Source organism: Dipodomys ordii, unplaced genomic scaffold (genome assembly GCF_000151885.1).
Source record: "Dipodomys ordii isolate 6190 unplaced genomic scaffold, Dord_2.0 Scaffold33, whole genome shotgun sequence".
Taxonomy (NCBI): Eukaryota; Metazoa; Chordata; class Mammalia; order Rodentia; family Heteromyidae; genus Dipodomys; species Dipodomys ordii.
In genome coordinates, this window is record NW_012267249.1 from 3,089,621 (window position 1) to 3,111,273 (window position 21,653).

General features: G+C 45.6%; 2 protein-coding genes across 2 annotated transcripts in view; both read right to left on the reverse strand.

Moving 5' to 3' along the window:
- Window positions 1-309: 309 nt before the first annotated feature.
- On the reverse strand, window positions 310-3,784 carry Slfnl1 (schlafen-like 1). The gene is made up of 4 exons (XM_013016771.1): window positions 3,356-3,784; window positions 1,405-1,932; window positions 1,029-1,172; window positions 310-438 (listed from the first exon to the last, which is right to left on the reverse strand). Exons 1-4 carry the CDS (start codon window positions 3,782-3,784, stop codon window positions 310-312), a joined length of 1,230 nt encoding a protein of 409 aa, XP_012872225.1.
- A 2,545-nt stretch (window positions 3,785-6,329) lies between these two features.
- Window positions 6,330-21,653, reverse strand: part of Scmh1 (sex comb on midleg homolog 1 (Drosophila)) — an 85,190-nt gene continuing 69,866 nt past the window's right edge. The window contains exons 11-14 of the mRNA XM_013017027.1: window positions 14,512-14,706; window positions 13,365-13,430; window positions 8,459-8,601; window positions 6,330-7,426 (exon numbers count right to left, since the gene is read on the reverse strand). Of these exons, the coding sequence (XP_012872481.1) occupies window positions 7,301-7,426; window positions 8,459-8,601; window positions 13,365-13,430; window positions 14,512-14,706 (530 nt within the window). The 3' untranslated portion in view covers window positions 6,330-7,300. The remainder of the gene's footprint in view (window positions 7,427-8,458; window positions 8,602-13,364; window positions 13,431-14,511; window positions 14,707-21,653) is intronic.

Here is a 21,653-nt window from a genome sequence, read left to right on the forward strand (position 1 = left end):
CTCTGGAGTCTTGGATCCAACTTGGCCAAGGCAATATTTAGGAAGGCAGGCCTTTTGGAGCTCAGTTCTAGGCTGACTGGCCAAGGTTCCTGGGGGGGTAGGGGGGGATGTGCTAAGAGCAGCTTCTCAGCTACACTATCTGGTCAGTGAAGCCACAGGTTCCCAGAGTACAGTGCTGAAGGAGATGTGGCCTGAGCCTCCATCAACCTCTACCAGGTCCACTTGTGTTCTGTTGCTAGGACAGCTTGGGTCAGAGCTTGTGCCTGGCTCCGCAGAGCACTGCAGGGTACTGCCCACCTGTAGTGGGCCTCACAGGACACAGCAGGTGCATGACATACGGTTATGCTGCTGCAGCTGCAGCTGCTGTTGGAGTTGCTCCTTTTCCGCTATCAGCACCTTCACCTTCTCCTCCAGCTTGCCCAGTACTGCTGTCCACTTCTGAGGGGAAAGTGTGGCAGCAGATGATCATACTGACATTGTCCTGGGCTTGCTTTTCTTTTGCAGTTAACTATAGCTGGGGGAGGGGAGAGCTAGCCATGGTACAGTCTGTAACTTTGAAACAGGGATATGAGACAGCTGTCCTCAGCACCTCCTAGGCACCATGGCAAGCATGGATTGTCACTTGGCCATACCCTTTTCACTGCTCTCCTGGTCCTAAGCTGTTTTTCTATCACCTGATAGTTCCCTCTAGAAAAGGCTCCTTGGGATTGAGTCTAGCACTCTGCTCACCCCTCCCCTAAATGCTGCACATAGGCCTGGGGATTCCTTCTCAGTCTTCAGTCTTCCAGTGTCCCTGCTCCCTGGCCACTCAACAGAGAGCCTTCATCACCAAGGTGTTAGGTAGTGTGAGAAAGAATATAGAAAGAAGGCCTCTCTCCCAGCCATCACTGAACTACGCAGTATAGGAGGTGGAGTTCCTTTCGCTCAAGCCTTACTGTGTGCTCATGGGCTGTTGCAGAACCCAGGGAGCACCCACAGGTTTGCCTGGGACTGCTCCATAATTGGCAGGGGGGCCAGGGCTTCCTCACCTGCCTGTACCACTCCTGGATGGCCGTGACCGACAGTGGGCCCTGGATGCTCCCATCACGCCGCAGGAACACCTCCCCCTGGTCTGTTTCATACAGCTGTGGCTCGCCCTGGGTCTTGGGGGTGTGCACAGTTAGGCGGAGCACCTTGGTAGGAGAAACAGCAGCTCAGGTGTGGCATCCATGCCTGGCAGTCTCAACCCTATGCAGGTTCCCTGAGCCCTGGAGCACCCTAAAGAAGCTTGGTAGGCTCCTTTCCCCAGCTCCCTACTCCATGTGCCAACTCCCACCCCAGTACTGCTCAGCAGTGTGGTGGTAGCATGGCCACAGTCCTGCTGGTCAGTGACAGATGACAGTCCTGCCTGACCTGCAGGATCACCTTGAGAGGCATGCTCTTGGTGGAGGTGCTGATGACAGGGATGAAGGTGAGGGTGTAGGCATCAGGAAAGACTTGGGGCTTGAAATTCTGAAGGATGGAGTCCACCAGCAAGCGGGCACGGTCCTCTTCACGGTGGCTGCAGTGGATGCCCTGCACCAGGCCAGTGTCTTCAACACCCACAAGCAGGCTGCCACCCTCACTGTTGAGGAAAGCACACACGTAGCGCCGCACGTGGTGCTTGAAGGCCAAGCTCAGATACTCGCCGCTTCCCCGCTTGAATTCCATGTTCCGTGTCTCACTGCCCAGGAAGGCACCCTGGAAGAGTCGCTCCTGGCCTTGAATTTCCTGATGCTCAATGGCACTATCAGATCGCACACCACTAGGCCGGTTATGGGGAATATGCCCTGGCCTGGCCCAGTCCAGGTTAGGTGAGAAGTTGGCCGGCCAGGCTGATGGTGGGAGGCTGAATCCAGGACTGGGGCTGGGGCCAGGGCTGGGACCTGGGCTAGGACCACTGTCCTCCTCCTGCTGGGGTGAAATTTAAGAGCAGGGTGTATAGGCCCAGGTAGAAGAGAGCTCCTGCTGTGAGATTGTTGGACCCCAGCTGTATCCCTTCCCAGGTCCAGCTTCCATAGGTGTCTTGGTGTCCCCTCTGAGACTGAGTGGCCCCACTTACCCTACTCTCCTGCACACCTTTCCTGCTACTTCAAGGGTTCAAATCAGTCCCTGGGCTTTTTCAAGGTACTGGGTTGAAGACTGCTGCTTTCTAAGGTGGGAGCTGGCATATTTGTCAATCTGTCCCCTTGGGTGATAGTCCTATGATGTCCCTGGGGCCTGAGGTTTCTGTGCAGAAACCTCAGGCCCTTAAACTGAGAAAGCTCATCCTCTTCCTATTCTCCCTAGAAAATGCCTATTTCCTAGACTACTGCCACATTTTGGTCCCTCCCTCTATGGCTTCTGTTCTGTCACAGCGCAATGGGCATTGTATGTCTTCATGGCCACTTCCCAGTCTGGGATTCATTACTCAGTCTCTCTTCCTCTCATCACTTGGCTGCTGTTTCACAAGCACTAATACAAGTCAGATGGCCATCTGCCCTTGAAACCTTGTCCTAGCTTCCTACTGCCTTTGCTTCTATAGAGCTGGGCATCTAGCATGGGCTGGTACATGGAAGTGAGATGCATAGCTCTGCCAGCCTAGTAGCTTCCTAGAGAAAACAAATGTCATCCTCAGAGACATGAAAGAAGTCTCCTGCAAACATGAGAGAAGGCACTTGCACTTTGAAATGTCATGAAGCAGTTTGGTTCGATATCAGTTCAGACAAAATGGGTTTGTACTCCAAAGAGATCATTTACCTTGCTCTGCCTCGGCTACAGCATGGTGACTCTGTGGCCCAACCTCCTTCCTCAACAGACCCTGTAGTTTCTAGCTGGAGCTCCCTGATAGCCTGTCCAACTCTTAAGTCCAAGCCTGGATTGAAATCCTCTGGATTTGATTATCAGTAAGCAGTGAGAGCCCTTCTGTTCTTTTCCCAGCCACCTTGGTTTTGTTTTGTTTGCTCTGCCTATGACTGGAGGACTTCCTGAGGGCAAAGCCTGGAACCTAGGACTCTGCTGCACACTGTGGGAACAGAGTGGATGGTGCTCTGCTCTGAACAGAAGAAATGGGCTATGGAAAAACTCAGAACCCATGTGTACCCACAGGTCTTTGGACCCAGTGTGTGGAATACAAAAGGTCCAAGGGAAGAGTCTCACAAGGCCTTTGATTAGTCAAACTCAGCCTGGAGGTGCTCTGCAAGTGCAGTCCCTCCTGGTAAAAGTAGGGAGTCATTAAGTAGCAGCCTCACAGCTACAGATTTGTCCCAGTTCCTCAGCCACACATATTCAGGCCTTCGCCCCACCCTCACCCCAGACCAGTGTGCCTTGGGGCCTCACTTGGGGAATTCTTGCTCACCCCTCTGTGGTTTAGGGGCACTGAGTCTTCACTCAGCACCAGTTCCTTCCCACGAGCCGTCAGCTCTTTGAGGATCAGCTGCTTCTCCAAGGCCATCTGCAGACGCCAGGGGAGGGAGGCCAGGGTGGCCTTCTGTGTGGTTACCTGCACCAATGCATAGGCATTCCTCGGCCGCCTCACCACGTCAATGTGCTCCCGTGCCACGGGCAGCTCAAGCTGCTCTAGGGTGTCTCGCAGCAGGCAGGCCAGCACAGGTGCTGAGAATTGGGGGTTCAGGTTGCCAATATAGAGTGTGTGTGTGCTGGGAACTGTGTCATGGTCCAAGGGCTTGGACTCAGCCAGGGGCTCTTTAGGGGGGAGTGCTGGCCGGGGATGCCTGTCTTGGGGGCCCAACACTGGTGTTTGAGCTGGTCTTTTCCTTGGGGTCATGGTGGGTCTTGCTCAGAAGGGATACTGGATTCCTCAGTGCTGGCTGCTCTTCTTGGGCCCTGGTCTCTCAGATTAGCCCACAGCCTCTGGAGTTCACACACTAGCTGAAGCTGGGCAGGGTAAGAGAGAAAGGCTAGAGGAAAGAGAAAAGGGTGGAGAGAGAAAAGGAGGTGGGGGGAAGTGCACACAGTCTAGAGTATTCCTAGTTGAACCAACTGGAAGATTTTTACTGTCTCCATGCATCTGGAGAGAACCTTTAAAGAAGCCTTTTGTATAAGAGGCCTTTGCCTGCTTTCTACCACCTAATCTAAAACTGCTCACAGTCTAAGTCAGGGCTAGGTATAGGTTATTACATATTTTGGCCCATGAACAAAATCACTGATCCCTCTCAAGTAGAATGGCCTTTGTATATATAACTTGAGGAAGGTCAGAATGATGGTCCAAATTGAGCCCTTGCCCCTCACTCCTAAGCCAGAATTCTGCACACACAAGCCCTCCACTTATCCCCGCCCCCCCCCCCCCCCCCCCCCCCCCCCCCCCGCACCAGCTTCCAGCTTGGGAGGCAGCAACATTGCTTTACATCTTTCTGGACTGGATCTTTGGGATAGCCAGGGCCTGGAGCTAGAGTAATTCAGGGCAAACCAGGAGAGGAGAAAAGAGGAGGCCTGTGACCTTTAGTCCTGCTGGCTACTGGGGTTCTATGGGTGTTACCATACCTGTGTTTCCACAGCTCCCTGGCCCCTAGCCAGCAGTTCCCACAGCACTTGGGGCTTGGCATGTAGGCAAGAACTAGAGTTCAAGGAAGTGGGCGGAGCCTGCACAACTGCCTCTGTGATCTCACGCTGGTCAACAATGCCTTCTGGGTCAGGTGCGGGCAGGCAGGGTTGAGGACATCAAACAGTGACATGCCTCTCCAACTCTCTGGGGTCCTGCTCTACATTGTCAGGATAGTCTACATTGTCAGGCCAGTTTGGCCATGGGACTCACTCTAGGCAGTTTCTGGAATCCAGTGACTGAAGATGTGCTTTCTCCCTCCTTCAGGCTCCTGAGCCCATGCAAGCCCCCAGTTGCCTTCTCTGTAGTCGTATTATATAAAGCCTCTACTTTCTCCTTGGTCATAAACCCAAACTGCACTGAGCACATTCAGTGCCCAGCTGCTTCCAGGATAGATCAAAACTTGTTGGGAGGGGTCTAGAGGTCCCCCTGACACCAGACACTTCTCTATGCCACAGACAAAAGTTGCTTAAAAAACAAACAAACAGTGAAGCACTGTGCTTTTTAAGGGGCAGGGCTATTATCTGCTGCTTGATGGGAGCCAAGCCAGGTGATGTGCAGCCTCTGTGAATGCAGGAAGGGCTAAGGCAAGTGTTTCTCATTATACACTTGAACACACTGCTGGAAGCCTCGATTATGAGGAATCAGGGTGAAACCACAGGCAATGCTTCCACCAGCAACAGCTTCACAGTGCAGTGAAGGCTACTTACCTCATGGCAGCCATCCTGGTGCTGTTCCTGAAGGTTTGTTGGCCTCAGGGTTGGAGGGAGGGCTCAGATGGATGACTTGAGAAAAGAGATGGTGTGGGAGGAGCAAGAACGAGACCCCAGGCCCAAAGGGTGACAGCATGAGATTCTGGAGAGATTGAGGTGCCCTGTCCTTACCCACCTTGGCAGCTAGGTCTGCTTTGGCTGTATCCACAGCTTTAGAGTCATGGAACAATAGCTGAAGTTCTATGTGTCTCCCCTCTAGTGTTCCTTGGCTCTTACAGCTGTGAGCTATTCTCTCAGTAGCTGGACAGCTGAGGCTTCCACTACCACTGCTTTGTGAGGGTGTCTCGTTTACAATGTAAATGGTTTTTTTTTTTTTCTGGTCTTGGGGCTTGAACTCAGGGCTTGGGTGCTGTCCCTGAATTTTTTTTTTTCTCAAGGCTAGCACTCTACCACTTGAGCCACAGCTCTACTTCTGCCCAGGCTTGCTTAAAATTGTGATCCTCAGGTATCTATCTCCTGATTACAGGCATAAGCCACTAGTGCCCAGCTATAATTGAATTTTTTTGGGGATGATTCTAATTCAGGTCGAGCCATTTATAGGGCACATGGGAAGTGATACCAAAATGTTAGTTATATGACCTAAATCTATGGCTTCCTTTATCTCCTCCACTGCCTAAAAACCCTGTCACCTCCATTATGAGCAGAGTATGTGGCCTTGAGCTTGAGAGGCCCTGGCCAGTGCTGTCCCTGCCTCTCTCCTTACTCCATGAAGATAAGAAGCCAGCCACTGAAGGCTCCTTGTATTTTCCCGTCTTCACACTGCTTCCAGACTGCACAGAGCAAAGCCTTTTGAGTGTAGATCCTGGATTCATGATGTTCCCTTAGGAGCCTAAGGGGTACTGGCCTCAGGACATTAAAGATAACCTGTTCCATAGGGCTGCTGGAATAGGAGAACTTTTAGGGATCCTCTGAGAAAACCAAGACCAAGAGAAGGGGAATGGCCTGCTCACTGAGTGCACAGTGATTGGAGCTGTCAACTGGTTAAAAAGACACTGGCATCTATATTGGTTTTTATTTATAAACAAATAGACATAAAATAGTCCAGATGGCAGCGTGAGCAGCAGTGCTGCTACTTTGCTTACAAGGAAGCACGGGAGAGTGAGTGGAAGGGCAGAACTACTCCAGGCTGGAGGCCCTCCCTTCTTCTACCCCAGGGCCTTCTTGGCCTAGAGGCATTAGGTCCTTCGGCAGCAATTCTGGTAAGGGCAAGGAGACAGTGTGGAACTCCCATCTCACAGATGGGCCTGGGGCTACAAAGGGCCTAGTGGTGGTGGGGATATAAGACTCTCTCCTTCCCAAACACAACAAACAGCTCCAAGGAAACTATACCCTAGTGCAGTGTTCTCTGAAAAGGGGCGACAGATACTGGAGAGGACCTCTCTGAGGCCAAGCAGGGGGCATCCTCTTCTCCAAATTCAGTGTCTGGTGCAAGATAAGCAATAACCAGAGGGGTTTGCCTAAGTGCCAGAATAATAAATTAGCAATAAGAAAACATCTTTTTTAAAAAAGGTAGAGGTTTGCACCATGAATTTGGAGTCTGTGGATCTGGTGAGAAGGCAGGAATTGGGACCATAGGATGTCATACTAAGCCCAGGAAGTGGTGAGGGGCCCAGATATGAGGGCCTTCTAAGGCCCCAGGATTGGCCTTTATCTCCATCACTTACAAAATGCTCAGTCTATACTCCTAGTGAGAGTTGGCCAGGATTGAGAAATAAGTAGAGGGGACCTGGGTGCCACGGAGGGCTGAGGAAGAGCAGCTCTGGCCCTGTGCCCATACTTTCCCATCCCCCATCCTTCATGGAAGGAGGTATCGTGGCAGGAATGGGTAGCAGTGGTGGCTCCCCAGCCTCATCAAGTCATAAGGTGACCCAGAACCCCACCTAGGCACCTAGGAGTAGGTTGGTAGCCTCCTTTCTGGAAAGAATGCCTCTTTTGCCCAACTGATCAGTTGTCTAGGTGTGGCTCCTGTTCAGAACTTGCCCTGCTTCAGCCGGTCAATGTGGAAGGAGAGTTTGAGCGCAGGTCCCAGCTTCAGGCCCATGTACTTCATCATCATGTCACTGCGCAGCAGGAGAAGAGCCTTGCCATCGATCTCCTGGAAGTGGGAATGGAGGGTAGACACGGAGTTTGAAGCATAATCAGAGGCCTGGTTGGCTTAATCATCTCAGGTTCTGGCTAAAGGCCCCCGGGAAGTGGCAACCAAATGGAATGCAGTCAGGATGCTGGTACGTGGAAGCATCCTTCATGAAATGCACTGCTGAATGCAGCAGGTTGGGCTTTTCACACAGCTCATACCATGTTCTTTTCTTTGCTGCCTGCCCAGGGGTCTGTATCCCTACCTCTAAGCTTCTAAGACCAGCTCAACTCCATCTTTCCTATAAGCCTCCCAGTCAATGAACCCATACAGCTGGTATTGACTTTAACCGTTAGCTGCAGTTCTGTGATTCAGCACTTCTCCAGAACAGTAGAGACCCTTCTGTGTAAGCTGGGCCCAAAGCAGCACTCAGTGGGCATCTGTGAACTTTTTGGCCTGCTCTGAAGCCCCTGCAAGCCCACCCTGCACTAAATGTTTATATAACCAGTGCCAGGCAGCAGACCTCTGAGTGTCCACAGGAAAAATTAGCATCAAGCTGTAGCTGACTGGGGATACAAGATGGAGTCCATAGCAAGAGTGTGGCCAGATCAGAGTGGTCATGAGCAATGTCTGGCCACAGGACCAAATACCCCCTTGAAGAGATGCTGTAAATTCACAAAAGAGCAAGCAATGATAGACAACCAAGTCAGAGCGAATATGGGTACCACTTGAAAAGGATCCTTTAACTTGGGCTGAGGCCCCAGATTCCCATGCCAAGACAGCATGCAAACAAACACTCTTGGGAAAAGAGGCAGATACCTGTGCCAGGAATTGAGCTCCAGGCCATATACCCAGTGGGGATGTGGCCAAATAGCCTGAGCTAAAACATTGAGATAAACACTGAAGTCTGTTTGAGGCCCAAGGTTCTATATTTTATAGCGTTCACTGCAGTCTGCTTCAAGGGATCTGGGATAGTCTATGACAACCTTTTAGAGCCAAACAAATTGTAGTAGCAAAACTCAGCAAATGGAGAGGCTGGGCAGGGTCACCTACATGTTTTCGAAAGAGCTCAGCATGAGGTCCAAGCTGAGGGTCGGCTTCCCGGACAAACTGCATCACGTCCTCCACTGTCCACAAGGAAGGGTCCTGGTCACTCAGTCGGGAAGTGTCTCGGCTTTCCAGGTATCGGCCGGAGCCTGCAGTACAGGAGGGCATTACATCACAGACACAGACTGGCTGGCCTGTCCCCACTACTCCCTGGCACATAAGGGGCCCTACAGGTAATGCTCACAGCAGTGCTCAAACACCAGTAGACGACTGGGAGTGAAATTTCCACAAAGGGAAACTCAAATCCTTGTTCTGCAGGGTAGGTCTTAGCATTAGAAATGGAGGAATTTTCCATTGAGGTAAGATTCAGCTTGAATCAGAGGCCATAAATTTTTGAGGTATCAATGATGACAGGGGATCATTTGAGTTCAGTAGGAGAAATTAGGGTTTGGGGGATCATTTCTAGAGACCCTGGTAGCCAAGTGATGTCAGAGCCAAATTCTTGGGGTCTAGAGGGAAACGTAATAGATAATACTTTGAGTTCTCTTCTAAGCCTGTAAGACTTAAAGGGGTTCTATATTTGAACACAAAAGACTTGTCCCAAACCCTTGTCTCAGGCTTTTTTGAGGACAGTTAAACTAAAGCAGATCCTGCTGTCAAGAGGGAAGGGACAATAAATGGGTAAGTAAATGGGTCAAGTCAGCCTATGATGGGTAAAAGTCCTAAAGCAAGCAAAGGACAGTCACGTTAGGTAAAGGCCCAGAAAATAATCTGATGAAGATGGTGTTTTACAAAGGGATCTGGAAGGTGAGAAGCTATCCTCAGGATACAGTATTCAGAACAGAAGGAATAGCAAGTCTATAAACCTGGCTAAGGAGAGAATGAAAGTCCTGTGGTTGAAAACTCACAGCAAAGGGGAGAGAAATACTAATAAATGGGAGAACCAGGCAGCAGCTTAGGAAGGGGCCTGCAGGTTCTCATTTCAATGTCATATACTAAGGGAGCAAACAATCTCAACGTCAACTGAATGCTCTGTTGATAGCTGTTATTTCAGTCTTGATTCAAATGTACCTTTTCCCATTTCCCTTGTGGGATCTGGGATCTCTGCATTTGGAACATCCTGATCCTTTTTTTTTTGGGGGTCCGGTTGTGGGGCCTGAACGCTGGGCTGGGTGCTGTCCCTTAGCTCTTCAGCTCAAGGCTAGTGCTCTACCACTTGAGTCACAGCGCCACTTCCAGCTTTTTTCTTTTTGCTTATGTGGTGCTGAGGAATCGAACCCAGGGCCTCAGGCATGCAAGGCAAGCGCTCTACCACTGAGCCACGTTCCCAGCCCCATCCTGATCCTTTGAATGTTTATTTCCTCTGCCTGAAATGTTTCCTTTTCTTTCAATTTCTCCTTTTCTTCAGGCAAACACCATCTTACCTAAGCATGTTTTTGCTTCAAGGACCAGCTCTATTATAGAGCTTTTCTAATCAAATCCTGAAAAAAGTGGTCTCTCAAAGCATTTTACCTCGTCTTTGCTAATTCTGCAGTGTTCCATTCCACCATACTAGTATTCTATTCTCTATACAGAGCCAGATGATTCTTTAGAAAGCAGTACATTAAGTCAATCCTATAAAAAGGAATCTGAGTTCCCTACTATGCTAACCAGTGGCTCTCAGGCTCTCTATCACTGCCCTCCTCCTTTTGTCTTGCTTCCCACACTGCACTCTCTGCCCCGTCCCCCCACCCCAGTCTTCTTTCTGCTTCGTCACAGGTCATACTCTTATTTTGTGACTTGTTCGGGATGACTTTTGTTCAGATCTTTTTGTTCCTGACTTAATATTTGGGTGTTTTCTCAAGTATCAATTTCATAGAAGTCTTCCCTGATCTGGTAAAAGCACAATTTTCCACCATCATTCACAATCCAGTACCTCTCTCCACCAGGATAATTTTATGCACCTGTTTATTATCTGTCTCCTCTCTATAGAATGGAAGCTCTACATTGTTCCTTTTTATGTCCCTAACACATAGAAGAGTCCATTTTGCCACAGTAGATGTTCACGTACATTTGTTAAATGCTTAAGTATTCAGTTACTTGTGTATTTTTATCTTTTCCATTAGGCTGTTGAGGCATGAATTCCTGCCATGCATGTGTCAATATCTTATTATCAGCACCCGGAGATGTTATTAGAAGCATAGACATTGCAATGCTTTTAGAGGTTCTAGTAGATATGAAGTTGAAGGGGGCTCTGAGCCAGCAGTCACTTCTCTCTGCTCTAAATGTCCACTGTGATGCTGAGAGACACCACCTGCAGAGACTTTGGAGAGCAGAGGAGACAAAGTATATGCAGGAATGTGTCCTTCTTGTACCATCTGATTAACTTCTCTAATTAAGGGCTACGAATCACATATACAGATACAAATGACATTATACATACATATATATATATGTATACACACACACACATATATACATAATAGGATTACACAGAAACATGCTATCAATTGAGTATCTGTGTTCCCTCCAAACTTCTGTGTTGAAACTCTAATCCCTAAGGTGATAATATTATGAGCTGGGACCTTTTGGTAGAATCTGAAGAGGGATTCATACTTAAAAAAAAATAAAACAGGACTGACAGGTCCCCCCATGCCTTAGGCTATGTAAGGTTATAGCTATAAGAGAGCCCCCATCAACCAAGGAGTAGGTCCTCATCAGACACGGTCTGTTATACCTTTATCTTGGACTTTCCAGCCTCTAGAATGGGAGAAATAAATTTGTTGATAAGACAATTAGTTTATAACTAAGTTTTGTTATAATAGCTCAAAAAGCCCAAATTGGCTAAGCCAATTCACATATGCAATATTATTATATTTTTGTGTTTCTCTACCAGCCTACTTCCATTAGAATAAGATGCTAGGAGAGGCCACAATTTAGATGATGGTAAGGAGAGGTATCCCTAAAAGGACAATATGAGCAAAAGCCTGAGGCAGAAGAATGATTGGCATGTTTAAAGTTAGCAGGAAGGTCAGCATGCTGGAGACAGGGAATGAGGGAGAAAATGGCATGCAATGGCATTGAGCGGCATGCTTGTGTATACTGAGAGAGAGGTGATGTAGTGGTGTGGATAATAGAGGGTCTTGTATACCACTGACTTTTCTTAGTGATAGGTAGGTGAGCAGCAGAGGAGTGACAAATTTACAATGACATGCCTCACTCTCAGACTTAAGGGGGTAGAAAGGGAAGTGAACCATTGAAAAGGATACTAAGCAAGAGACAACTGTGGTGGCAATAGGGAACAGTGGTTCAAAATATAAACAGTATTCTATAAATTATAAAGAAATGCCTACCACTGTCAGAGCATGTGGCTTTTAAGACAACTCTTGCAGGAGCTATCACCATCTTTTTTGTTGTTGTTGTTGCTGGTCATGGGGCTTGAACTCTGGGCCTTAGGTGCTGTCCCTCAGCTCTTCAGCTCAAGGCAGCTCTACCACTTGAGCCACAGTGCCACTTTCGGTTTTCTGGTGGTTAATTGGAGATAAGAGTCTCATGGACTTTCCTGCCTGGGCTGGCTTTGAACAGCGATCCTCAGATCTCAGCTCCCTGAGTAACTAGGATTACAGGCGTGAGCTACCAGTGCCTGGCTATCACCACCTTTGAAGTGGAAGGATGGAAGGCTCAGAGGGGAAGTGACTTACTAGGAAGGAAATAAACTGTTGTCCTTGCCCCATTCCATATTTTCCTATTCCCATTTCTACAAACAACCGTTTCTTTTTTGGCGGGGGGGAGGGGGTTGTCGTGGGGCCTGAACTCTGGACTTGGTGCTGTCCCTCAGCTCTTCTGCTCAAGGCTAGCGCTCTACCACTTGAGCCACAGTACCACTTCCAGCTTGTCATTCTTACTCATTTTTGGCAGTAATGGGGTTTGAATTGGGACCTCTCACTTGCTTGGCTTGTGCTCTATCACTTGGAGATGAAGTCCCATGGACTTGTCTGCATGAGGCTGACTTCAAATCCAATTATGTGGATCTCAGTTTCTTCTCTTTTCTTTTTTTGGCAAGTCCTGGGGCTTAAACTCAGGACTTGGGACAATCCCTGAACTTCTTTTGCTCAAGTCTAGCACTCTGCCACTTGAGCCATAGTGCCACCCCTGGCCTTTTCTGTTTATGTGGTACTGAGAAACCGAACCCAGGGTTTCATGCATGCTAGGCAGCACTGTACCACTAAGCCATATTCCCAGCCCCTCAGTTTCTTTTTTTTTTGGTCTGGTTGTGGGGCCTGAACTCTGGGCCTGGGTGCTGTCCTTTAGCTCTTCAGCTCAAGGCTAGCGCTTGACCACTTGAGCCACAGTGCCACTTCTGGGTTTTTTCTTTTTGCTTATGTGGTGCTGAGGAATCGAACCCAGGGCCTCAGGCATGCAAGGCAAGCGCTCTACCACTGAGCCACCTTCCCAGCCCGAGCCCCTCAGTTTCTTGAGTAGCTCAGCTTTTAGGCATGAGCCACAAGAGCTTGGCTAATTAGTGTATTTTCGGAGCAGGTCCTCTTATGGCCTTCCTCCCACCTATGTGTATAACTAACAAAAAGGAAGCAAATTCTTTCATCTGAGAGTGACTAAGGCAGGTGAGGTACCTCTATAAAAGACTAGACTACAAAAAATGTGCTTAATTCCTGGATTAATTGAATAAGAAAGAGGGCAGATGCAAACCTCTGAATTTTTTAAGACGAATAATTCAGGGCCAATCAGTTTCTTAGAGGTTGTTCAGATTAAAGAGATTATATTGTGATCTGGCAGAAAGACTCAATGTGCTTCAAAGGAGACTAGGAGACCACAGTACCTTCTGCGGCCAGTGTCATAACAGAAGATCTGGCACAAAGCACTCTATCAGAAAAAGCCTTGTAGAAGATGACAATCACAATGATGCCCTGCCTACCTGGGGAATGACTTAATTTCCAAAACGATTCCACATCCCTTCTTTCATTTGAGCCTTTTAACACTCCTGTGGAAAGATCAGGTTGGTATCAGCATTTCCAATTTTCACATGAGGGACGTTTTCCATCTGGAGAAGACCTGAGAGGTGAGATAACTTACCCAAATGTCAAGAAAGGAATATTGAGGCTGGAATTGGGGGTGGGGAAAGAGGAGAAAGAGGAAGAAGAGGAAGAAAAGGAAAGAAACCACCATAGCTCTTGTAAAGAGGCCAAACAATCTCCAAACATGGCCTCTGACAATCTTCAGATCTAATTTGCCTTGAAAGAAGTTATTAAATCTATCTTCTCTTCCCCACAACTTTTACCATTTCCCTAATTTAGGCCTTTATCATTTCTGGCCTTACTAGTTTTGTTCCTCCTAAAGTCTATGCTCAAACTAGAAGTTAGTGGTCTACACAAAACACAAACATGTTTATGCCTTGCTTCTAATTAAAAGCCTCTGGTAGCTTCCCATTGCCTGCAAGATCAACTCCAAATTGTTTAGCATGAAATTTAAGGTTTTCCATGATTATGAACTCTGGGATTTCTAGGATTTTCTGTGAAGTCCTGTTATGCCATTTTGCTTTAACCATACCAAACTGCTTGCAGTTCTGGTACCACAGGAGTAGTTCTTGAGTCCCTTCTTCCTGGAAAACTTTCACTCTTTTCCCACCAGATATAGTCATTCATCGAGTTTCAGAAAAGGCGTCTCTCCTCAAGGAAGTATCTCTTGAAAGTTGGCTATCCCTTCCTGAAGTTTCATATAATCCATGTTTTTGTATTGAACTTTTCACAATTGTCTTTTTAAGGTTTTTTTCCCCGCTATAAGTCATTAAGGAAAAATGATTTTTATGTTACTAAGCCAAATATACTTGGTGTTTCAATAAATAGTTGAATGAAGGAATGAATCCTTCCTTGTCTCTTTTGGCTTCTGATATCTGGCTCTTAGTTTGTTATTCTCAAGCTAATTCTGGAGCTCCCATTTACTCCTGGTCAGGCACAGTATGCAAAGAAACATCAGAGCTAAGTTCCCCTGGCCTCCTAGAGCTTTGAGAGAACAGAAGGAAAAAGGAAGGGATGGCAGGGGGCCAGAACTCTGGGTCAGCTTACCCCTGGAACATAGCCTGCGCACAGCGGAGGTGGTACTTGGTGGGAGGCCACAGGAGGGAATTAAGGGTCCATACCCAGGTGCTCGAAGATTTGAGGAGGTACGGACAAGGTTGGTGGGATTCAAAGTAGAATCCATTGAGTCTGAGTGTGGCTCCAAGGATCGTGCCAGACTATTCCTCAGGTCAAAGGTTTCACCTGGAAAACAATAAAACCAGGATTAGAGCAGGATGGAAGGCCTACTAGAATGCTGATTCCCAGATGCATTCTGAGTGAAGCAAGAGGCAGTTAAGAAAGCCTTGCTCTAGAGGCCTGTATATCAGTCATGGCTCTGGCTTTTACTAGGTGACTTTACCAAGTTCAGATTTGTTCCCCCCCACCCCCCGGACTCTGGATTTATGTTTCTTTAGAAACTTCTTACACTGGATAGTCACAGCGTTTTTCCAGGTCTGGATGTTCTAGGCTTTATCATAATGAGGAAAATTAAGAAAAAAACTGGAGTGACTCTAGAGTAGAAGAGATTGCCTTAGTTGCAAGATGCTAGCTGGTGGAGAAGGAATCATTGCCCAGATGAGGGCCTTTTAGAAGTAGACACTTTCATCAACCAGACATTTTTCATCAACCAGTAGAACATATTAGAAATGCTTCTTCCGCCAGCTGCTGGTGGCTCATGCCTGTAATCCTAGCTATTCAGGAGGCTGAGATCTGAAGATTGAAGCTCAAAGCGAGCATAGCCAGGTAATTCCATGAGGCTCATCTCCAACTAACCATCAGAATAATGGAAGTGGAGCTGTGGCTCAAGTGGTGGAGTACTAGCCTTGAGAAAAAAGTTCAGGAACAGCACACAGGCCTTGAGTTCAAGCCCTATGACAAACAAAAAAAGTGCTTCTTGATGCCTAGTTAAAGAAATGTCTGTAAAGGATCTACCCCTCTATTTGTAATTACCTTGTTCTATACAAACATTCCAAAGAAGCTGGGAATAAATGCTGGGGAGAGTTGGGCATGGAAAGCAGGCTAGAATTTGGCTCTGGCATGCATCAGAGAATTCTCAAAAAACCTCAATTTACTCATTAAACCATGGGAAGCCTGTTGGAAGCCTTCCAATGGATCTATAAATATTAGAAGTGAATGGCCATAAAGATCTTTGAAAAGGGAATTCTACATTGATGTTTCCACATCCAGGTCATGGATGAAAACAGGCAGAAACCAGTATAGTGACTGAGTGTTGCTCAAAGTTGAATACTGTGCTTCCACTCTGCTAAGTATGTAAGCAGGAAAGCACTGCCCTGTTAATAGTAAGAAACAGCTGTTCTCAGAGAATCCCACTGCAAAGCAGACTTGAGAGACTAATATTCCTAGTGGAAGGTAGGCCAACATGATGGTAAGGAGTATTGAGATCGTGGCAAAGGAAAAAAGGAAAAAAAAAGTGGAGGAAAGTCATGGGAGACAAATACCTTAAGGGCAGCCTAGGAAGGAAAGAGGACTAGAGATTTTGATTTGTTCTGTAGGAATGCAGATACTAGGAGTTATAAGAAGGCATATTTCAGGTAAAAAAAGACATGTTAGCCATCAGAACTGTCTTAACAATAAAATTAAGTGCTATAAGCCAAAAGAGAGCAATATGTCATTGGGAATCTCAAAGCAGAGGTCAGATAACTGCTAGATCATTTCAAAAGCACTTTTACTTTAGAGTTTCATGGATTCTATGCTTACAACCAAGCTTAGTCCTGAGTGTGAACTAAGTAAACATGAAGTCAGAATTGTGAATTTTAAGAATTAAAAAAGAATCTTTAGTTGTTTCAATTTAACGTGTCTATTTGTGTGTACAAAGCATCTTGATCTGAGTCACCCCACTCTTCCCACCTAGGAAACTCCTGGCACTAGGATAGTTAGTCTTTGTGCATACTGCAGATACTCCCGTGTTGAAGAACATCTTTATCTGAACATATGTTCCACATCGTCTGATGCTCTCTCATCCAGGAAATACTATTTAAAGGCTTAGCATATGGGGATAGGTAGGGTTGGGATGGGGAAGAATGATGAAAAGGGGAACATTGGTCAAGATGCAATTGCACTCACAGATTGACATGTTGGATTGAAACCCCTTTGTATAACTACTTAAAGATAATACATCTGTTTACCATGTGACTTCAAGTGATAGTGAGAATGGCAAAACAACAACAACAACAAAAATCCTAGGAGATTGTCTCTCTCCTCCTGACACAGTTAAATGGAGAGGATGATTAAAAACTGGAACATTGTAAATCTTATGAAGGAAAGAAACACAATTTTCAGAAGACAGTATCAGGAGTCTCTTCTTAAATATGGACAACTGAAGGTCTCCCTGACAACATGATGTATAAGCTGGTATGAAGAAGAGTCCAGTTAGGAGGGAAGTAATTATGTGTCATATGTAATTATGTGCTTCAATTAACTATGAATACAAGAATCACCTAAAATGTCTGAGAAAACGTATGAGAAAACCTGTGGTGATAAGGGGTACCCTAAAAGACTTCACAGTTCTTATTTGATGTTTATCTCTGTGTGTCTTGAGATTTTGGCAGGAGAACCACTTCTAGAAGTTAGAAAGAAAAGCAAAAGGAACTCATTGTTCTAGAACAAGTGAATCACTTGCAGAGAGGAATCCAGAAAAATCTCAGAACAACAGAGGTAGAGGTTAATGGGTGAAAGATTTCAGTTATAGTTAAAATTAATAGTCACTGGGCCCAGCTTAACCTAGCATACATGTTCACATATCTCTCCCCATTTCAGTTCTTTGGATACAGAGACTGAGACTGTGCTGTTTGTCTTCCTAGAGGCTAGTATAGAAGTGGCAGGGTGATCTAAATCAAAACAGTTAGGCTGGAGCCTTCAAAATACCAGTGCATATGATGGAAGATGGAAAAGACTGGGGAACTTTTTGTTTTCTTTTGTGCTGATCCCGAGGCTTGAACTCAGGGCCTGAGTGCTGTCCTTGAGCTTTTGAGCTCAAGGTGAGCTCCCTACTGCTTGAGCCACAGCTCTATTTTCAGCTTGGTGATTAACTGGAGATAAGAGTCTTATAAACTTTCTAGCCTGGATTGGCTTGAACCATGATCCTCAGATCTCAACTTCTTGACTAGCTAGGATTCAGGTGTGAGTCACCAGCACCCAGCCTAGAGAACTGTTTTAGATCAAGGAAGATAAAGAGATGAGACAATGAAATGCAGCAGACAATACTTTCTTCCTGGATTAGAAAAAATGAAACAGCTCTATAAGAGGACATTATTGGGACAACTGAGGGAAATTCTGATACAGACTATATATCAGTCACTATTATTTTATTTATGTCAAGGTTCTTAAGTATAATAATAGTATTGTGCCCTTATTCCTTTTTTTTTTTTTAGCTTAGGGGAGTGTTTGAGAAAAGGTTTCAATATATAATTTACCCTGGGTTTCAATATGTAGTCCTCTGCCTCTGAATGCTAGGCTCACAGCCATGTACAACTATTACACTGGAGTTTTGTGCTCCTTATTTTTAAGAGCTAAACACAGAAGTAGTTAAAGATACATTTTCATCTGCAGTTAACTCTCAGCTCAGTAAATAAACAAAAACCCAGTACAAATATGTATATGAAATATACAGATACAAATGTATGTATATGTACTTAGAAAGATAAAGAACTATTGCAAAAAAGTACACACTTAAAGGAGGAGGCTGCAATGCTTGGTAAGAAATGTACGCATTATCCTGCCCATGTAATTGTAACCCCTCTGTACAGTATGTTCACAAATAAAATAAAATAAAATTTAAAAAAAAATAAAAAGTTTTAAAAGAAAAAAAAAGTGCACACTTACGTTTAGTGCAGCACTACTCACAATAACCAAGCTATGTAATCAGTCTAGTCAGTTGATGAATGTATAAAGTCAATGTATACATGCACAACGGAATTATTATGCAGCCATAAAAAAAGAATGGAATTAGCTGGGCACTGGTGGCTCACATTTGTAATCCTAGCTATTCAGGAGGTTGAGATTTGAGGATTATGGTTTGAAGCCAGCCTGGGCACAAAAGTCTGTGAGTCTCTTATCTACAATTAACCAAAAAGCTAAAATTGGAGGTGTGGCTCAAATGGGAGAGCATCAGCCTTGAGCAAAAAAGCTAAGTGAGATCACAAGCCCCTGAGTACAATCTCTAGTAGTAGCATGCATGTGTGTGTGTGTGTGTGTATGTGCCTGCACACACACACACACACACACACAGTAAAAAATGAAATTATGTCATTTGTATAATGAGATCATAATGTTAAGCTAAGTAATCTAGGTTCAGAAAAATAAAGTTCATGTGTTTTCTTTCATTCAAAGAATCTGTCCCTAATATATTAATATGTATTTATGAATATATGTACATATAAATTTATAAAGCATGACTGTAATTATAAGACTGGCTGAAGGGGGACCAAAGAAAGGGTGAGAGGAAAAGAGAATGAAGGAAGGTAAACAATACTGAAACACATTGTATCTATGTATGAAGATGGCATAAAGAAACCCACTGAAAGCTTTTGAAAAGTAGTGGGGAAAGAGGATGAAAAGAGAGCAATAGAAGGGGTTAATGTCTATTATATGCATATGTAAAATATGGCATAATCTTTTGTACAAGTCATATACACTAATAAGTGATAAATCTAGGTAAAGGGTACATAGTTGCTCACTGAACTTTTTTTTTTGCATCTTTTTCTGTAGGTTTGAAAGCTTTCATAATGAAACAATGAAAAAAGTTAAGCTTCCACTTAGGTCAAGATAATATCTATCTGAACTTCTGGTGGCTATGTGTCATATTATCAAGTGCATGTGGACAGACGAGTGATAGCTGTAGGTGTAGGGTAGTGTCTTACAAGGCAGGAGGGAGGGAAGAAGGCTCCAGGAAGCACCTAAACAAAAGAAGCAGTACCTATGGATGTTAGACTATTAGGAGTATGTAACCAGGCATATGCGCACGAGTGGTAAATATCAGATCCAAAGCAGAAGGTGAAAGACAGCTATTGAATAGATGGAGCTCATTAGCAGAAGTCAGGTAAGGAAGCAAGCAGAAAAACATAGGAGCTGACAAAATATCAGAGGCAAAGGGTCAGTAAACCAGGCAGTAGACAAGTAAGTGGGCAGGAAAGAAAAGTATGAAGTAGAGAGTAGTCAGAAGTCCAGGCAAGTCTCTGGCTTGTCTGGGCACAGTTAAAACATATTCTGGGAAGTAAATAGAAGACATTATGGGAGCAGATCAATATACTGTGTGCTGACCATGAAAAACCAAGTTTTCAGAGCAGAGTAGGACTTGAAATTGGAACAATCTGTCTGGAAATGGGAACAAGGAATGGTGGAAGCCAGAGACAGAAAGTGATACCACTATACTTTGTCTTTTCTTAGTGGGTGAGGCAGGAAGAATCTGGCAGAAGCTGTGTGAATCACAGAGATATAAACTGGAACAGAATTTCCAGAAAAAGTGATGCCTCAAATTCCAAACTAGTTTCATGATTGCAGGCCTATGATGCCCAGGTGCTGATCAATCACTGAATGCTGCTATATGTTTTCTCTATTCCAGTACTAAATTAAAATTCTGAACATTCTTCCATTTCCCATTGGATCTGAACACTGGTCTTGGTGGTTAAAAAGGAGAGAAAGTGATACTGAAGCTAACTAGTTCATGCACTGCATTGTAGTCTGGCATAGCATGTGGGCTGGATTCAAACAGGATTGAAAAAGAAAAAAAAAATTCTAAGTTTCTCCAGGGTAGAGTACTTGCTTAGCAAGCAGAATTCAAACCCCAGCACTGAGAAAATAAACAATGAAATGCAAGTTCCTATTTCTCTAAGAAATCTCTAATTAACAGCTGCCCTCATGGACATGCCACTCCCTCTAATGTATCATGGCTTTCAGAATCCCAAGTAGGCCTAAATTTTTATTCTTGAATTCTAGCTCAGAGTTCCCAAATTCCAATGGCCAGAAATATTTAACAACTTGCTTTTATCTATACCAATCACACCATGTCCAGGTCTGTTCTGCAGGTCTGTTCTCAGATGTTCTGATACTGATAGAAAGTATTTTAGAGAATTCCAGCCAGGAGAGTACATGGGTACAGTTGTAGGGACCACATGGCCTGACCCCCCCCCCCACCGCCCCAGAGTATGTGGAATTCATCTATCTTTCTTTCCTCCATCCACAAGTCACACAGCAATGCTTAATTGGGTACAGAAGTACAGAAGAGGCAAGGGAGAAGGGAAATGGGTGAATAGTCATCATTCTGAGCCCATTCTGCAGAAGTGGCACCTTAATTGGAAGCGATTCCATGCAGACTATGATAACAGATGACAGAGAAGGGAGCATGGGTGTAAACCTTGTGTAAGTTGCAGTGGCACACTTCAGATGCATGGTCTCCCATGCAGACAGTGCAGGCCCAGGCTGACAGTACCTCTTTTCTGCTCCTCTACTCAGGCCACAGCTCACAGGTCTCTTTAAAGAGCCAGCCCTCCCTCTCAATAGCAACCTACCTCACTATATTTAGGGCCAAGCTTTCCTTCCCTCCTTCTCTTCTGTGTCCTGTACTCCAGATTAGAGATGCCGAGCTCCATTCACTCTTTAAGCTCTCTCGGAAGTGCTTAGTCACTGACTCAGCCACGTGGCATCCGCTTTCCCATTGTGGGTCTGGTATGTTAACTAACAAAGATATTTTCCAGCCTAGTTGGAAACAGCAGGAACTTGAATTGACTTGCTAGACTGGCAATGCTGGAAGAATTAGGGCTATATGCCAAAGGAAAGAACAGATGGCCAATCACTAGGGAGTAAGTTTCTCAATCTCTAGCCTAAAACTAAACCTTCCTGCTGGCAAGGGAGAGGCTATATTAGGCCTCTGGCACCAGCTTCACACTGGGAAATATACTGTGACTTCATGGGGGGCTCCACATGTGACTTGAAGCTCAGAAGGGAATCATAAGCCAGTTTCTAAAGATAAGGGTCAACTGGAAAGAAGAATAATCCAATAGATAAGACAATGAAATCCTAAAGCCAGTAAAGATAACAGGAGACCAAAAAGTCTCAGAGGCGTTGCAGATGTGGCAAAGGTAAGGGACAGAAAAAACAGATTTCCGTCAGACTGACAGGCCTGAGGGCTGGCC